The sequence below is a fragment of the Annulohypoxylon maeteangense genome (assembly GCF_022496945.1).
Source record: "Annulohypoxylon maeteangense strain CBS 123835 unplaced genomic scaffold GGS22scaffold_33, whole genome shotgun sequence".
NCBI lineage: Eukaryota > Fungi > Ascomycota > Sordariomycetes > Xylariales > Hypoxylaceae > Annulohypoxylon > Annulohypoxylon maeteangense.
Genome location: NW_025953280.1, coordinates 98,731 through 114,498, shown reverse-complemented (window position 1 = coordinate 114,498; position 15,768 = coordinate 98,731). Strand labels below are relative to the sequence as shown.

At 30.4% G+C, this 15,768-nt stretch overlaps 3 protein-coding genes across 3 annotated transcripts; 2 read left to right on the top strand and 1 right to left on the bottom strand.

Moving 5' to 3' along the window:
• Positions 1–262: 262 nt before the first annotated feature.
• On the bottom strand, positions 263–4,699 carry GGS22DRAFT_176201 (uncharacterized protein). The gene is made up of 2 exons (XM_047963376.1): positions 2,419–4,699; positions 263–2,358 (listed from the first exon to the last, which is right to left on the bottom strand). The coding sequence occupies exons 1-2, from the start codon at positions 4,261–4,263 to the stop codon at positions 715–717; spliced, it is 3,489 nt and encodes a 1,162-aa protein (XP_047813843.1). The 5' UTR covers positions 4,264–4,699; the 3' UTR covers positions 263–714.
• Positions 4,700–7,121: 2,422 nt separating this feature from the next.
• Positions 7,122–8,155, top strand: GGS22DRAFT_176200 (uncharacterized protein). Its single transcript, XM_047963375.1, has 2 exons — positions 7,122–7,767; positions 7,845–8,155. The coding sequence occupies exons 1-2, from the start codon at positions 7,287–7,289 to the stop codon at positions 7,862–7,864; spliced, it is 501 nt and encodes a 166-aa protein (XP_047813842.1). The 5' UTR covers positions 7,122–7,286; the 3' UTR covers positions 7,865–8,155.
• A 374-nt stretch (positions 8,156–8,529) lies between these two features.
• On the top strand, positions 8,530–9,116 carry GGS22DRAFT_176197 (uncharacterized protein). The gene has a single exon (XM_047963374.1). It carries the CDS (start codon positions 8,753–8,755, stop codon positions 8,966–8,968), a length of 216 nt encoding a protein of 71 aa, XP_047813841.1. The 5' UTR covers positions 8,530–8,752; the 3' UTR covers positions 8,969–9,116.
• The last annotated feature ends 6,652 nt before the right edge of the window (positions 9,117–15,768 follow it).

Here is a 15,768-nt window from a genome sequence, read left to right as displayed (position 1 = left end):
CAGCACCTACCTAGAATCCACTAAAACTTTGATCCTGGTTGCCCTGAAAAACTTGAAGGCTGGTTACCTAGGTACCTGTAACCTCGAATCGTACCTGGTGCAATTGCCCAGTGATACATTATGGATGCCGCTAGCAAGACCCGCTGGGGTTGAAAGTTTACCTAGGTCCTAGGTACCTACATAGATAGGTACTTAGTAGTACTATTAGGTAGGGCTACTACTATGTAGGTACCTACCAGGTAGGTATGTAGGTGGGTTGGTAGGTAGTACCTATTAGGTACTTATTAGTAATATGCTGAATCTACGCTATAAACATGCCCAGGCGGCTTTTTCGATATATGCCTAGTAGACAAATCCAGATATCTTGAATGCTCTTGAATGCACACAATTATTATATACCAGTCGAAACTTCCATAAGAATAATAGGGCAAATTCACACCTTTTATTCGTACACGCAAATATTAACAGTTCACATGACTGGTTTTTGTTCTCGTAAGGCTTCACCTCCTTTTCCCCAAACTCCATAACCAGTATGCATTCTCAAACCCCCCAATTCAACCAACTCCCTTAGTGTCGTGCGAACGGGACCTAGTATCTATATCACGGCATAGGATATGCCGGCAGGGTATCGCATCATAACCACCCAAGACGCCTCAACCAGAAATACAGTGGCTGTCATTTGCCGGCTCTGGTCTATTAATTTATTAGGTAATATCAATCAACCTCGTTGGAACTATCCTCTTCAGCTTCCCCCGATCTTGCCTTCCACTCGGCCATTTCGGCAACTGGGACGCGACCCCTGAGCCACCGGAGCGTTGCGTCGGTCCCTCGCTCCAGCACATTCCACCTAGGAACTCTGAAGCGGTTTCCGGTAACCTCCAACTTCTCGAGGCTGCCCGTGCCGCCGAGGAGCCCGATACGTGGGTTCAAATGCGCAATTTCGTTATTGCTAGCGTCCACCACTTTCATGCCTTTGATGGACTCCGGGTCAAGCTCTTCTAGGCGGTTATTGGAGACAAGTAGGATGGTGAGGCTTGGGAAGAACTCCCGCAGGACCGGGAGTTTTACTATTCTGTTAAATGAAAAGTCTGCCTTCACTAGATTCGGTGCACAGAGATTTGTCGTGAGAGGCGTAAGGCTTGTGATGAAGTTTGAAGCTAGAGAAAGCTCTCGGAGAGCCGTAAGATCAATCGGCTCCGTTAACCAGCTCTCTCCCGTAAGCTGGTTCTGTGCCATCGACAGGGAGGTAATCGTATCCGTAAAAAAGGACAACGAGTTCGGAAATTGGGTAAAGGTATTTTGCTGGAGGCGTACTTCACGCACAGTATGAGCCGCAGAAATCTTGGAGCAAATGACCGGATGTAAACTAGATGATTGCGTATCCGACCGATCAAGAAGACCGCCTGGCTTCATAGGCCACGATTGGCTAGTCAGTGTGTGAGATCGAGAACGAGCCGGAGAAGGAGGTGCTGAGGTCGGTGGCGTAGCAAAGTCGTCAACATCTGTCAAGCGTCCCTCGTCGTCGTCATCACCGCTTGCTGGCGCGACTAAGCTCGCGCTACTATTATTGACAGGTGGAGCGGCCGAGGATCCATTTCCAAAATGCACCATTCCGCCGGTTTCAGGCTGGTTTGCCGGCTCCATCCTTGCCGCCAGCACATCCTTCAGCTCCTCTGTCGTGAGCGACGTAAACTTCCTATCCCTTAAAGGATTGCCAGTGATTCGCAACATTGCGATACTGTCCATCCGAGAGACCTCTGGTGGGATGACCCGAATATCATTGCTGGTAAAATCAACATGGCGCAAGTTTCGGAGACTGGTAAAGCCTTCTGGGAAGGCAGTTATGCTGTTCTCGTCCGCATTGATGGTGAGGAGACTGGCCCAGGAACTCACATCGGGAAGTGATACGATGCGGTTCAAAGATATGGTAAACTGATGGAGCGATGGCAGCTCCAAAGGTTGAGCGCCGTCTACAATCAATTGTAGCTGGTTAGCCGCCACGTCGAGTATCTGAAGCTGCGGGAAGCCTTCTACGCCAGGGCCTATCAGTGTCCCAGAGAGTTTATTCTTGCGAGCCAGCAATTCAGTAAGCGGGAGCATCGAGAGACTTCCGAATGGCAATGTCTCGAAAGCATTCTCGTTCAAGTTAAGCATGCGGAGGCGCCCCAGCTTATCGATACCATCTGGCAGAGATGAGATATTATTGCCGTGCAGATCAAGGATCTCGAGATTTTGCAAGTTAGAAAAATAGTTCTCTTCCATACGGCCGTAAAGAAGATTATTGCCGAGCTTCAAATCTCGAACCGTACTCAGCTGCGAGATTACCTCGAGGCAATTATTCGTAAGTTTATTCGACGCCTGCTAGATAATTAGCTCGCGTCCTAATCTAGGCAATGTGAGAAGCAGGGGACTATTTACCAAGTTTAACGAAGTGAGTAGCTGGAGACGCCTCAGGCCCATAGGTAGAGCTATTAACATATTACCGTGCAAGTCTAAGGACTCCAGTCCGCCGAATATGCGCCCCTCACATTCCTCTTCGCTTGAGAAATCATTCGGATCAGAATCTGGGAAGATGGCATCGTCGATAGTTTCTAGCTCATTGTCGGCGGCCACGAACCTGGTCAGGTCCACACTCTCGGCCCATGCACTACCAGGGCCATCCACGGACTCCAAGTCGTACATCTTCAAAACTTCTACAGGGATCTGTCTAAGACCCATAGCTGCAATATTAAGTCTTCCAGTAGTTCTTGCAGTATCAATTCGAGATTGCATAACTTGGCGGTTCGCATTCTCGAATCTACGTTGGCCGAAAGGGTCATCGGACAGCCCGAAATCAAATGTAGTGTCTGTAGGAACGACGGGGGCTTCCTCGGCTTCGGGTCTCATAGCTACCGAAGCCTGCCGTGACGCAGCTCGCTTCGCGGCTTTTGCCTTTGCAATCTGGTCCCGCAGTGCGGCAGACGACTTTCTAACCGCAGACGCGGGCGCTTCCTCGATAGAGTCCACTGTCAACGCCGTAGAAGCAGTGGAGGCACTTGAAAGGTTACGGCCATCACCAGACGTGCTAGAAGACTTGGCGGACACAAGCGAAGCTTTGCGATAGGGGCCTGGTGGCACATCCGAGATCGATCTATCCAGTGATGGTAACGAGGGTTGTCTGTATAGGTTATTCATCGAGGCCCTCGGCTTGAGGGGACGGGTAGAAACGGTCTTCGACCCGAGCCTAGAGACGGAAGCATCGAGATGCTTGGTTGGACTCGGCGTCGACGGGCCAACCGAACCCGACAACGAAGACCGAGACGGAGCTTTGCTTAAGCCAGGCCGGGGAGTCCTGGATCCGGTAGCAGATGGCCTTTTTGTTGGAGTTCCTACGACAGTTGATAGAGGCGGCTTGTAGGTGTTGGTGGAGGCTCGGAAGTTGGGGTAGTGGTTGTCTACTTGACCCGAGCTAGATCCTGGCCGACTTAAGGATCTAGCTGGTCGTATGGTCGAACCATCGGACTGATAACTAGAGCCAGGTCTCGAGCCTGCTCTTGACCTCGATCCCATGCTTCCCTTAGATTGAGGTCTCCGTGGTGCTTCAGTCCCAAAAAAGTCACTGCCACGTCGTTTAAAGGCAGGAGACGAGGGTAACTGCGAAAGTGTCTCCATCGTTCTCTCTGTAAGTGACGGGCGAGGCTTCCTCGGTTTCGACATAAGGGTATCAAACGTAACGTCGTCGTCGGAAGACCTCATCAGCGGTGGAAGCGATTCGACAGCTACATCGTCATCTTCTTCGGGCGATAACGCCCCTTGGTTTGATGGCGTGGGAGAGGCAATAGTAAACTGAGTTGAAGGTCGTCGTCGGGGGACCAAGGGTTTCTTGAAAGAGTCGTCACGGATATCTCGACTATCTTTTCCAGCGACGTGCCCAGATCCGCGAGACACGCTACGACTTCCAGTACCCAGGTCTCGGCGATTGGCCTGTGAGCTTATGGGTGGTGCGGCCGACCTCTGGGTTCTGCGTACTGTCGATGGTGCGCCTGGTGCACCAATATGTTCTCTTGAAGCTGTCGCGCGTAATCGAGGATTTCGAACCTCACTCGTATTCACCGATTGGGTCGGACGTCCGCGTGTGGGCTCAGTAGGTTGTTGTGTTTGAGGCGTAGAAGTGACAGCTGACACATTCGAAATACTCGATCGAGGCACAGGGAGCCGTGACGTCGGTCTAGGGATGGCACTGAGCCTGCTACCAGTAGCACCGGATAAACGCTTCTCGTCCATTTTGACGATAACGCGGCGGTGCGTTGGTGCAGTGGTAAGGCGGTGCGGGTTAAGATAGTGAGTGCATCTGCCAGATACCCTAAACTCAAGACGAGTAATGGCAGCCGTTGACAAAGACGGCGTAAATGATGTTGAGCCGGTGCAATGTACAATCGATGTGACGAATCTTCGAGAAAGGAGAGGGAGGGTTCGTGGTAGAATAGAAGAAAAAAAACCAAGTCAATATTAGATTTCGGGTTATTATTACAAACCTTGCTTACACGTACTAAGTACTTTCCTAACACAAATAGGTAGACAAGGTTAAAGAAAGTGCCACCAATAAACAACAGGAGGCTGATACTAGGTATTGGATCGTAATTTGATCTCCAATGTTCTTTGGGGAGAAAGAGTCCTGGAGGTCAAAGCGCTATTAATTTAGCTATGAGTCTGCCTAACAGCTGTCTAGATGAATAAAGTAGGCTTTTGGTGAGCTTTGATCATTACATATATAGGTACATCTATTACACAATAGTAGTACATGCTACTAGGTACCTACATATATACAGGTATATAGTAGGTACGTAATAGTAAGTTCAAGTTTAGTCCAACATAAAAGACGGGTCGCTAGGGGACTTCCGCAAATTTTGAGGAACCGCGTCGGGACGCCACTTATTAAGAAGCAGAAAGGGAGTTCAAGTCCTCCATACGCGTTCACAATTTGCCCACCTTCGCCAGCAAGTAGTTAGGTTACTATGTAGAAGCGTGTATGGGTGGGATGCCAGGTATCCCAGCAACCCGATAGCCCGATATCCTAATGTGCCGCTAGCGTCTCGCTTGCCAAGTCCCTACCACCTATGTACCCTGCAACTTTTAACTCTTTACGTTAATGCCCTTGCAGCTTGCAGGTACAACCCATGTACCTTCCCCTGAACTTGAAAGCTCCGGGGAAGTGGGTGTCGATAATATGTACATAAGCCAACAATTAATAGGTACCTACATACATACTAAATAAGATAAGACCGTGAAAAATAAGTATATAATTTCAAATGGGGTAATGAACAAGTCCACTTATAGATTTATATACTGTCTTACCACACTTCGATGCTTTAAGCGAATAAAAAGTGCTAAAGAGTCTCAGCCCTGTAATTAATGTCTGTCAATGTCTTAGAGAATATTGGAGTCATGCATACGATAACGACAATAGGTCCGTAGAGAGGACTTCCATTGGACGAGTGAAGTAATATACCTACGTAACACTGTCTTGCTGAATTTTTTCAAGGAATCCCGTGCAATGTGACATCTTTGCATCTTTGCATGTATTTGCATGTACTAGTCTCCTTTAGGTTCGGTTCAAGCAATCATTCATCCTCCTATCCTTTACTTTATCATCAACTCTACCGTAAAGATTTGAGGTCGTCTCATTAGTTTCCAGGATACGATCTTGATGTAAATGAAGTAAAAGAGAGATAAACAAATTCTTCGAATAGTCATATTTTATTTATTTACTTAGGTAGGTAAGTACCTAGTGCCTAACTAAGTAATAAGTAAAAAAGTCTTAACTACAAACTTTTAAAAAATGTTACTCGACTATTCGCTCACATCTTACAACAATCATTATAACTAAGTACATTAACAATTCCCACTTATTAAAAGTAGTCCCCGTTGATTCCGTAAGGTCCCGTTGGTCGCTAACCCTGTGAATAGAACAGACAAAGAGCCTCATTTGTACCTAGCTGCCTAGGTATATATGCCGCGTTCTTCTTAGTGAGTGTAGTTTAGAGCTCCTCGCGCAACAACGTCATTGTTTCCTTGTTCTTTGTTTCCGCCTCGTGACGTCACTCATAGCCTGCTACCTATAGAGCTTTGTTTTCGCAGTTCAATATTAAATACTTTAAGACAGAGTAATAAGATAGCAAGAGAAAGAATCTCTACGTAATTTAAAAAATTTTGTTCATTTCTTATCTTTAAATCGCCAACAAACATCCATGATACTTATATTTAGTTTGAACGTAGTTAAGCCATATCGTGAACAACCGATTGTAAAGCGAATAGGAACATATTATGGGGGAATAATAAATTAATAGCCTATTAGGTATCTAATGAAATCTTGTTAAATCCGCACCTAGCATATTAGTTCCCAAACTGACCTGACAATACTGACAGGTTCATTGGTAGCTTCCTTACCCATTTTACAGCTACTTCTTATGGTTAAAGCTCACACGTTACGTGATGAGGTATACACTCTTACAATGATCCTAGATGGTGCATTCGTGTAGATCCGGAGGCCTCTTCAGTTGCATATTTGATCAAGGTGTACGTTTAGCTAACACATCTCTAAACAGCTCAACCCGTGAGAGACGAAGCCCGCCCAATGTTCATTTCTGATCGCAATACTAAGATCTTCTTGATCATTTATGAAAAGAAAATTCCTCGCATATCGTTTTGGGGACACATTTTCTCTTTGAAATAGTAGGACGGGGTAAATGGTGGCCGTTTCCAAGGAATTTCATACCTAAAAAATGCGCTTGGTTCATATATAGGTAATGGAACGTTAAGAAAACATTCATGATTTATGGGTAATCCTGGGGGAAAGCATAGGGTAATTAAGGAAACTGGAAGATCTTAAGAATTTCTGATCATCGCATTGGTAGTGGCCGAATCTGACGTACGGAAATCCGAATCAGGGGTAAATCAGGGGTAAGATGGCGGAGATCGGGGACCATGGTGCGATGGTTTATTGGGGTTCCATTGGACAGTCATGACTGAAACCTTGTAGTGACCATTCATCTCATCTCAGCCAGCTCAGCCTATTCCGTTCTATTACTATAGGCGACGTACGATCCAGTCGATCGCTAGGAACCAACTGCACCGCTATCACTATTTTTAGCCCCGGTTAAATATCCATACTCCTCAGCAAGGAATATACTAGTAGGTATATATCTATTCAAAATGTATGGTGATAAAATGCGAGACTTCGCTGCTCTTTCATTCCGTACAGCTCAACACGAGACGGCAGTATTTTGATATTACAAAACTGATTCATCATGCGTTTCACTTCACTCGTTCTCTTCGCCTTTACCACCGGCGCAATGGCAGTTAAACGCTTCTATGTGCCGGAACCGTTCCGTGTCAACAACAAGCCAACGCCTACGGGGTGTACGTCGTCGGCACTCGCCACACAAACCACCATAAACCGAGGAAATGAAGGCATATGGCATGTCAGAGCAAACATTTCAGACATGCACGAACTGTATAGCTTTCAGAAGACCGACTGGCTCGGCAACAATAAAACTAAAGTTCTTAACACCTGTGGTAGCATCTGCTTAGCGGGCAACGATACTACATACCCAGGAACCTGGCTGCCAAGTGGTAAATACTTTCAGGGCGCTTTTGTCAACACGCCTGGAGGAAACCCGCCAGATCACATACTGTGGGAGTGTGCATGTTACGATCGGGCAGTGACAGCCAACGATCTTGTTGCGGGAGGAGGAGTTTGGAATAACGCAAATCCAGGTAGTGGAACAAGTAAGTCGACTCTTAAGTCTGGCGATCGTCTTATTTTCTTGGGCCCATGTCTGCATATGCTAAGTCTAAGCTTGCAGTAATTTATCGACAATGTTAACTGGACGTTTTGCATTGCCCGTCTTGTTGAACCCGTGCCAACGAGTATGTGCGGGAGAATCACGCTCGATTTCTTGCCAACACCGATGTACGTTCGTCAAATAGGTTGGTCGGTAAATGTATATATATACCTACTCGGACGTGTAGGTAGATGGGTAGGGACTTAGGTATGTATCAAAGTTAACCGATGATGGATCCTTTGATCCGGGTATTCTTTGGAAAGAAACCCAATTATGAATAGGTACCCAAAACTTGAAGGATAGGTGTTCTCTCTTATCTACTTGAAAACCTCGATTTTTGTTCTTTGCTGCCGCTCTGCAATGTGACAGTAGACCGGCTGCCCCAATGGATAGCTCCAATATTGAGAATATTACCACCCAATCATACCTGTCTGTCACTTTCAAAACTTGACGAGCGAAAACGTCTATGGAAACACGACGTAATGAAGAATAATCTCAACCAAGAAGCTTCTTTTTCATCACTTACGTGTTCCTATCAGCTTTCTGTCTTAAAGCTAGGGCAGCCTATGAAGAAAAAGCACGTGAAAAACCTCAGGCGAGAATCATGGGACTCAGGCCGAAATACCTATGTCTTTTCCTGCATGGCTATGTCTCATTTCCATCAAAGCAAAATCTTTACGACTAAAATTTTACGATATGCCAGTACACAGAATATTCTAGATATTTCATACTAATTTTCATTATTTGAGAAGCCTTGAAAACATACCTAGGGACTCTATCACTCATGAGAGATAACTATATTTTGGTTATACCTGGCTAGGACCACCATATTTATCATAGAGCTACCTGCTAGGTACCTTACCATCACGCCCGCCGTTTCAAACTAATCACTCAGCACTTTGAGCCGGGAGCTGAGAGTACGAGATAAGATGGTGCTAGCTTTTAACGTAGAGACGCTCAACGGTCTTTGCTCCAAAGATCAGCTCGAGCTCCTCGATTCTATCGACCACTTGCGCCTCCAGGGCATCGATCACTACATTTCTCTACCGCAGATCATTGTATGCGGCGATCAATCTTCTGGAAAGAGCTCGGTACTCGAGGCTATTTCAGGAGTGTTAGACATCGGTCTTCCTCCAAGTCAGTAACTAGAGGTTTATAAGATCGGGATTCGGCCCGTTAAGTCCCCGTAAGGGTCTTATTGGCCGTTAGTCTTAGGAATAGGACGGATAAAGAGCTTTATTTATATATATACCGTATTCTCCATAGCGAGAGTATTAAGAGCTTTTCGCGTAATAACGTTATTATTTTTTAATTTTTTAGTTTTATTTCGTGACAGTTTGTTACGCCTTATCCTTATAATAAATATACCCAGCCTTTTAGTTTTTTACCAGTTACTTTAATATTTTTAGTGAAAAAAGTTAAGATTTTTTAACAATTTAATTATAATTATAAAACCAGTTATAATTATAAAATTAACTTTTATTATTTAAAATTTTTATTATATTTTTTAAAACATTTTTACGATTATTTAATATTATAACGTTATTTAAAAATTTTATTTATTATTTAATAAAGTTTTTATATTATTTAAAATTTTATAAATTATTCGATAATATTACATATTATTATACGTTATTAAAATATAAAAAATTTAAAATTATTATTAATTAATAATTATAAATTTCGTAACATTTATTTTTTAATTATTATTTTAATATTTTAAATTTTAATAAAATTTTACGAACGATTTTTTTATTTAAAATTTTAATTAAAGTTTCGTTAAATATTATTTATTAATTAAAGAAATTTATTATTAAAAATAATTTATATATTAATAAAAAAAATTTAAAATAATACGTTAAATATTAATTTATTAATATTAAAAAATAAAATAATTAATTAATTTATATACGGTAATTATATACGTTATTATTAAATATATTATTAAATATTAAATAATAAAATAATTAAAATATAAATTTTTATAATATAATATATAATTAATTTTTAAAAAATATAAAAAAAAAAATTTTTATTAAATAAAATATTATTATTATAAATTATTTTACATTTTAAATTACATTTTATTTAATATAATTAAATAATTTAAATAAATAAATTAAAACTTAAATTTAAATTTAAAATAATTTTTTAATAATAATTAATTTTATTTAATATAAATTTTATTAAAATATTATAAAAATAATAATTTTTATTTTTTAATTATAACCGTATACGTTAATTATAATTTTATTTTATTTTTTTATAACGTTTTTATTATTTTAAATATTATAATATATTATTAAAATAAAATAATAATTATTTTTAAAGTATAAAATAAACTTAAATATTTATAATTTAAAAATTTAAAATAATAATTAATAAAAATAAAAAAAAAGTAAAAGTTTTTAAACTTAAAATCGGTACGTAAAAAAATAAAATTATAAAAATTAAAAATTTCGTTAAATTTAACGGGAAAAAAAAAAATATAAAAAAAAAATAAACTTTATTTCGAACTTAAAAATTAAAAATTTATTTAAAATTATATATTAAAACCGAAATTTATAAAATATTTTATAATTATTTTTTATACGTAATATTTTAATTAATAAAATTAATAAATTTTTAAATATAATTTTATATAAAATAAATTTTTAATTTTTTCGTTTAACCGGAACTTTAAATATAAATTTACGTTAAAAATTTAATAATAATATTAAAAAAAATATACGATATAATTAATAAAATCGTTTAAATATTTTAAAAAATAAATAATTTATTTTAAAAAAATTAATTATTTAACGTATTTTTAATAAAATTTATAAAAATATTCGGAAATTTATATTTAAATAATTATGAAAAAATTTTTAAATTAAAATTTAAAATTAATTAAAAATTATAAGGGGTTATAATAAACATATATTTTTAATTAAATACGACGAATTTTAAAAAATAAATAAATATATTTCGTTTTTTTTTAAAAAATATTATAAATTTATAATATTATAAATAAAAACGATTTTAAATATTTAAATTATTTATTATTAACTTTAATAATTTATTTTTTCTTTTTATAAAAATATAATAACTTAAAAAAAAAATGTTAATATAAAAAACTTTATAAATTTTAATATAATAAAAGTTAAAAAATTATTTACATTTAAACGTTAAAAAAATTAAATAACGAACTTTATTTATATTATAAAAAAAAAAGTTATTTTAAAATTAAATATTTAAAAATTAAACGATAAAAAAATATACGATATAAAAATTATTAAAAATATAATTTATTATAATATAAAAATTTTTTATATAATAATTTATAAAATATTAAATTTTAAATATTCGAACGATTAAAGTTTATATTTTTATTTTTTATAAATAATTTATTTAAATAATAAAAAATTATTAATAAATTTATAATTTTAAATATAAATAATATTAACATTTTTCGGTTAATAATAAAATTTCCGGTTATAAAATTATATTTTTACTTATAATAAAACTTATAATTTATAAATTATAACGATTTTTTATAAATAATAAATAACGTAAATAAAAATAAAAAAAAAAATAAAATAAAACGGAAATTTTAAAAAATTAAACTTTAAAAATAATCGTTTTTAAAATTTAATAAAAAATCCGCAAAAAAAAATATTATATTTAAACTTAATAATAATTAATAATAAATTATTTATATTAAATATATTAATATTATAAAAATAAAATAATAATTTTAACTTTTTAATTTTAATCGATTTAAAATATTTTATAATTATATTTTTAAATTATAAAATAATAAACGTTTATAATTTTAAAAAAATATAATTAATTAAATCGAAAAAACTTTATTTAATTAATAATTTTTATATAAATTAAATAATAAAAAACGTATTAATTATTTAATAAATTAAAAATTATTTTAAATTAATTAAATATTTTTTTATTAATTTTAACGAATAAAACTTTTTAATTTTAAAATTATTATAACTTAAACGTTATAATTTATTTATTAATTAAAAAACGAATTACGTAATATTTAATTTACTTTATTATTATATTTATTATTTAAAAATTAAATTTATATAATTAAAAAAAAAACGAAAATATTTTAAACTTTACGTTTTTAAAAAATTATTAATTAATTAATTAAATAAGCTTTTACGAAATTACATTAATAAAAACGATATATATATTTTTTTAATTATATTTTTCGTTTAATTTTATAAATAAAAAAATGTTATTATTTTAAAAATTTTATTTAAAAAATTAACATAAACCGATTTTTTTATTTTTTAATTATTAAATTTAAATAAAACGAAATTACGAAAATTATTAAACGTTATTAAAAATAAAAATGCGTATAAAACACGTTTAAATTTTAAATATTATAATTTCGTTAATTATATATATAAAAAATATTTTTTATATAAAATAAATATAAAAAATATTAATAAATATATAAAAATAAAAAATCTTTTTATAAACGATAAAATTAAAAAAAAACTTTTTAAAAATTATTATAATTTATTAAACTTTTTTTTACTTTTTAAAGTAAAAAAATTATTATTAAAACGTTTTTATAATTATAAAATTAAAATTTTAAAAAATAAAAATTTATTTTTAAATAAAATAAAATTAATATTTTAATTAAAATTAAAAATAATTAAAAAATATTTTAATAATAATTTATAAATAAAGTTTATTTAATTATTTTTATTTTTTATAATAATATTTTTATTATTAACGAAAAAAATAAAAAAAAATGTGCGTATATATATCGATTATTAAAGTTTAAATAATATAATTTTTAAGAATCGATATTTTTTATTATTAATTAAAAAAACGTTTAATGTTTTAATTTTAATAAAGATTTTTTTTAAATTTAACGTTATTATTATTTTTAATAAAGTTCGAATAATTAAAAATTATAAATGGAAAATAATTTTTATTATTTATTTTAATTTTTACGAAAATTTTATGATTTTTTTTAAATTTTATAATACGTTAAGCATTTTTTAATATTTTATTAATAATATATTATATAATTTTTTTAATAAATTCGTTTTTACGTATTTCGATAATATTTTTATTTATTTTAATATTATGGAAAAATATAAAAAATATATTTAAAAAGTTTTATTATTTTTAAAAAAAATAAACTTTTAAATTAATATTAATAAATGTAAATTTTATACGATAAAAATAAAATATTTTAAACTAATTATATTAACGTAAAAAATTAAAATAAATTAAAAAAAAGTTTTAATAATTTAAAATTAAAAATTATTAAAAAATAAAAAAAACTTATAAAAGTTTTTAAAATTTACGAATTTTTATAAAAAATTCATTAAAAAGTTTTTAAATATTATTAAATTAATAATATATTTTTTTTATAAAAATATAAATTAAAATTAATCGAATAAATATAAATTAACTTTTTAAATATTTAAAAATATTTTTATAAAAAAATTTATTTTTATTTATTTTAATTTTACGAAAAAAATAATAATAAAAACGAACGTTTTCGATTAAATATTTAAAAGCGTTTTATTTTAATATAATAATTTTAATACGTTACGTTTAATAATTTTTTTTTCGGTAAAATATATTTTAATTAAAAATAATTACGAAATTTACGATAAAAAATTTCTCGTAATTATTAAGGTTTTTAAAAAATGGAAATTTAAATTATAAAAAATTATTAATTTAATTAAAATAATTATAAATTATAAAAATTTAAAATATTTTATAAATATTAAATTATTAAGTTAAAAATAAACGAAATAAATAAAGTTTTTTAATTAATTTAATTTTAAAATTATTTATAAATTAAAAAAAATTACGGTAAAATTAAACGTATTAAATAAAAAATATAAAAATATATCGAAAAAAGAAAATTTTTAAAACGATAAAGTTATTTTTAAATAAGTAAGTAATTATTATTAAATAAATTTTTAACTTTAAACGTTATATTTTTAAAGTTACGTATAATTAATAATAATAAAAACTTTAAAAATTTAATAAATACGGTTTACGTTTATAATAAAATTATATAAAATATAATTTCGGTTATTTTATAAAAAAATATATAATTAAAAAAGTTTAAAAATTACTTTAAAATATAATTTAAAAATTATAAACTTTATTTAAAATAAATATATTATTAAAGTTAACTTTTTATTTTTAAAAATAATTATTTTTATATATAAATTATATAAAAAATTTATAATATATTAATAATAAAATATTTTAACGAAATAAAAATAATAAAATTAATATATAAAACGTATTAATAATTAAAAATATATTACGAAATTTTTATTTTTATTAAAATTTATTATATTTATTATTAAATTAAAGTTTTTTATTAAAATTTAAACGGTTTTTTAAAAACGTTAAATATTTCGTTTTAAATATAATTAAATATTTTAATTAATTATATTATTAAATTATTATATTATATTTAATATAATATTACGTATTAATATATATTCGTAATAATAAATCGTTTAATTAAAATACGTTATTTTATTTCGTACGAGTTTTTAAATATTCGAATATTAATAAACGCGTTTATTTAACGAGTTTTTTTTTTATATAATATTTCGAAAGTTATAATTTTTAATAAAAATTATTAATTCGTTTCGAATTTTTAAAAAAAATTATTAAAAAAATTAAATATAAAATTTCGTTTATTTATAATTTATTATTTAAAAATAAACGGGTAAACGAAAATTATTAATATTATATTTAAGTAATATTTTCGCGTTTATATTTTTTATTATTAAAACGATTAAATAAATTAATTATTATTTACCGAATTTATTTTTAATAACGTTATATTTAATATTATAAAAGTTTTATTATTTTATATTAATTATAAATTTTATTTAAAAATTAAAATAAAATTTTAAATATTTCGATTTTTAAATTTATTAAAAAAAAACGTAACGGAATAAAATGAAATTAATAAAACGGTGGAAAATATATACGCGGTTATAAAAAAATTAAAATATAATATAAAAAAGTTTTAAAATAATTAAACGAAATATATTAATTTTAAAAAAGTTAATTTTTTTAAATATAATAAAAATAATTTAATATAATTAAATATAAAAAATTTATATATTTTAAAATTATTAAAAAAATTTAATAATAAATAACGCGGTTTATTTAAAATTAATAAAATGTATTTAAAGTTTTATTTATTTATATTAAATAAATTTTTTTAAAAATTTTTTTTTATTTTTTATTATTCGTTATTTAAATTTTACGTAAAATCGGATTATATTAAATAAAAAAAAATTAATGCCGAAATAAATTTACGTAAAAAAAATTAAATAATTACGACGAATATAAAAAGAAATAAAAATAAAAAATAACGGTTTAAAAATATATTAAATAATAAGAAAAATAATCGATTTTTAAAATATTTTATTAAATAAAAAAGTTATAACGTTACGTAATAACCGTTTAAAAATTTAAAAAGTTATAATAATTAATTTATAAAATTTTACGATAATAATTTAAAAAAGCTCGGACTTTTTTTTTAATTTAAAAAGTTTAAAACTTTATAATTACGGGAATAAAATAAAAAGCATAAAAATAATAATAATTCGGGAAAGTTAAATGAAAAGAAAATAATAAATAATAATTATAATTTTTAAAATAAAAAAATTATTTAAATTATTATATAAGTTTATAACGAATTTATTCGAAAAAAAAATATTATTAAATATTAGTTTTTTTTTAAGTTAATAATTAAAGGTTTATAAAATTAAGATTCGGTTTATTAAGTTTTTATAAAGGTTTTATTAGCCGTTAATCTTAAGAATAAAACGGATAAAAAGTTTTATTTATATGTATACTATATTTTTTATAGCGAAAGTGTTAGGAGCTCTTTGCGTAATAACGTTGTTGTTTCTTAGTCTTTTGGTTCCGC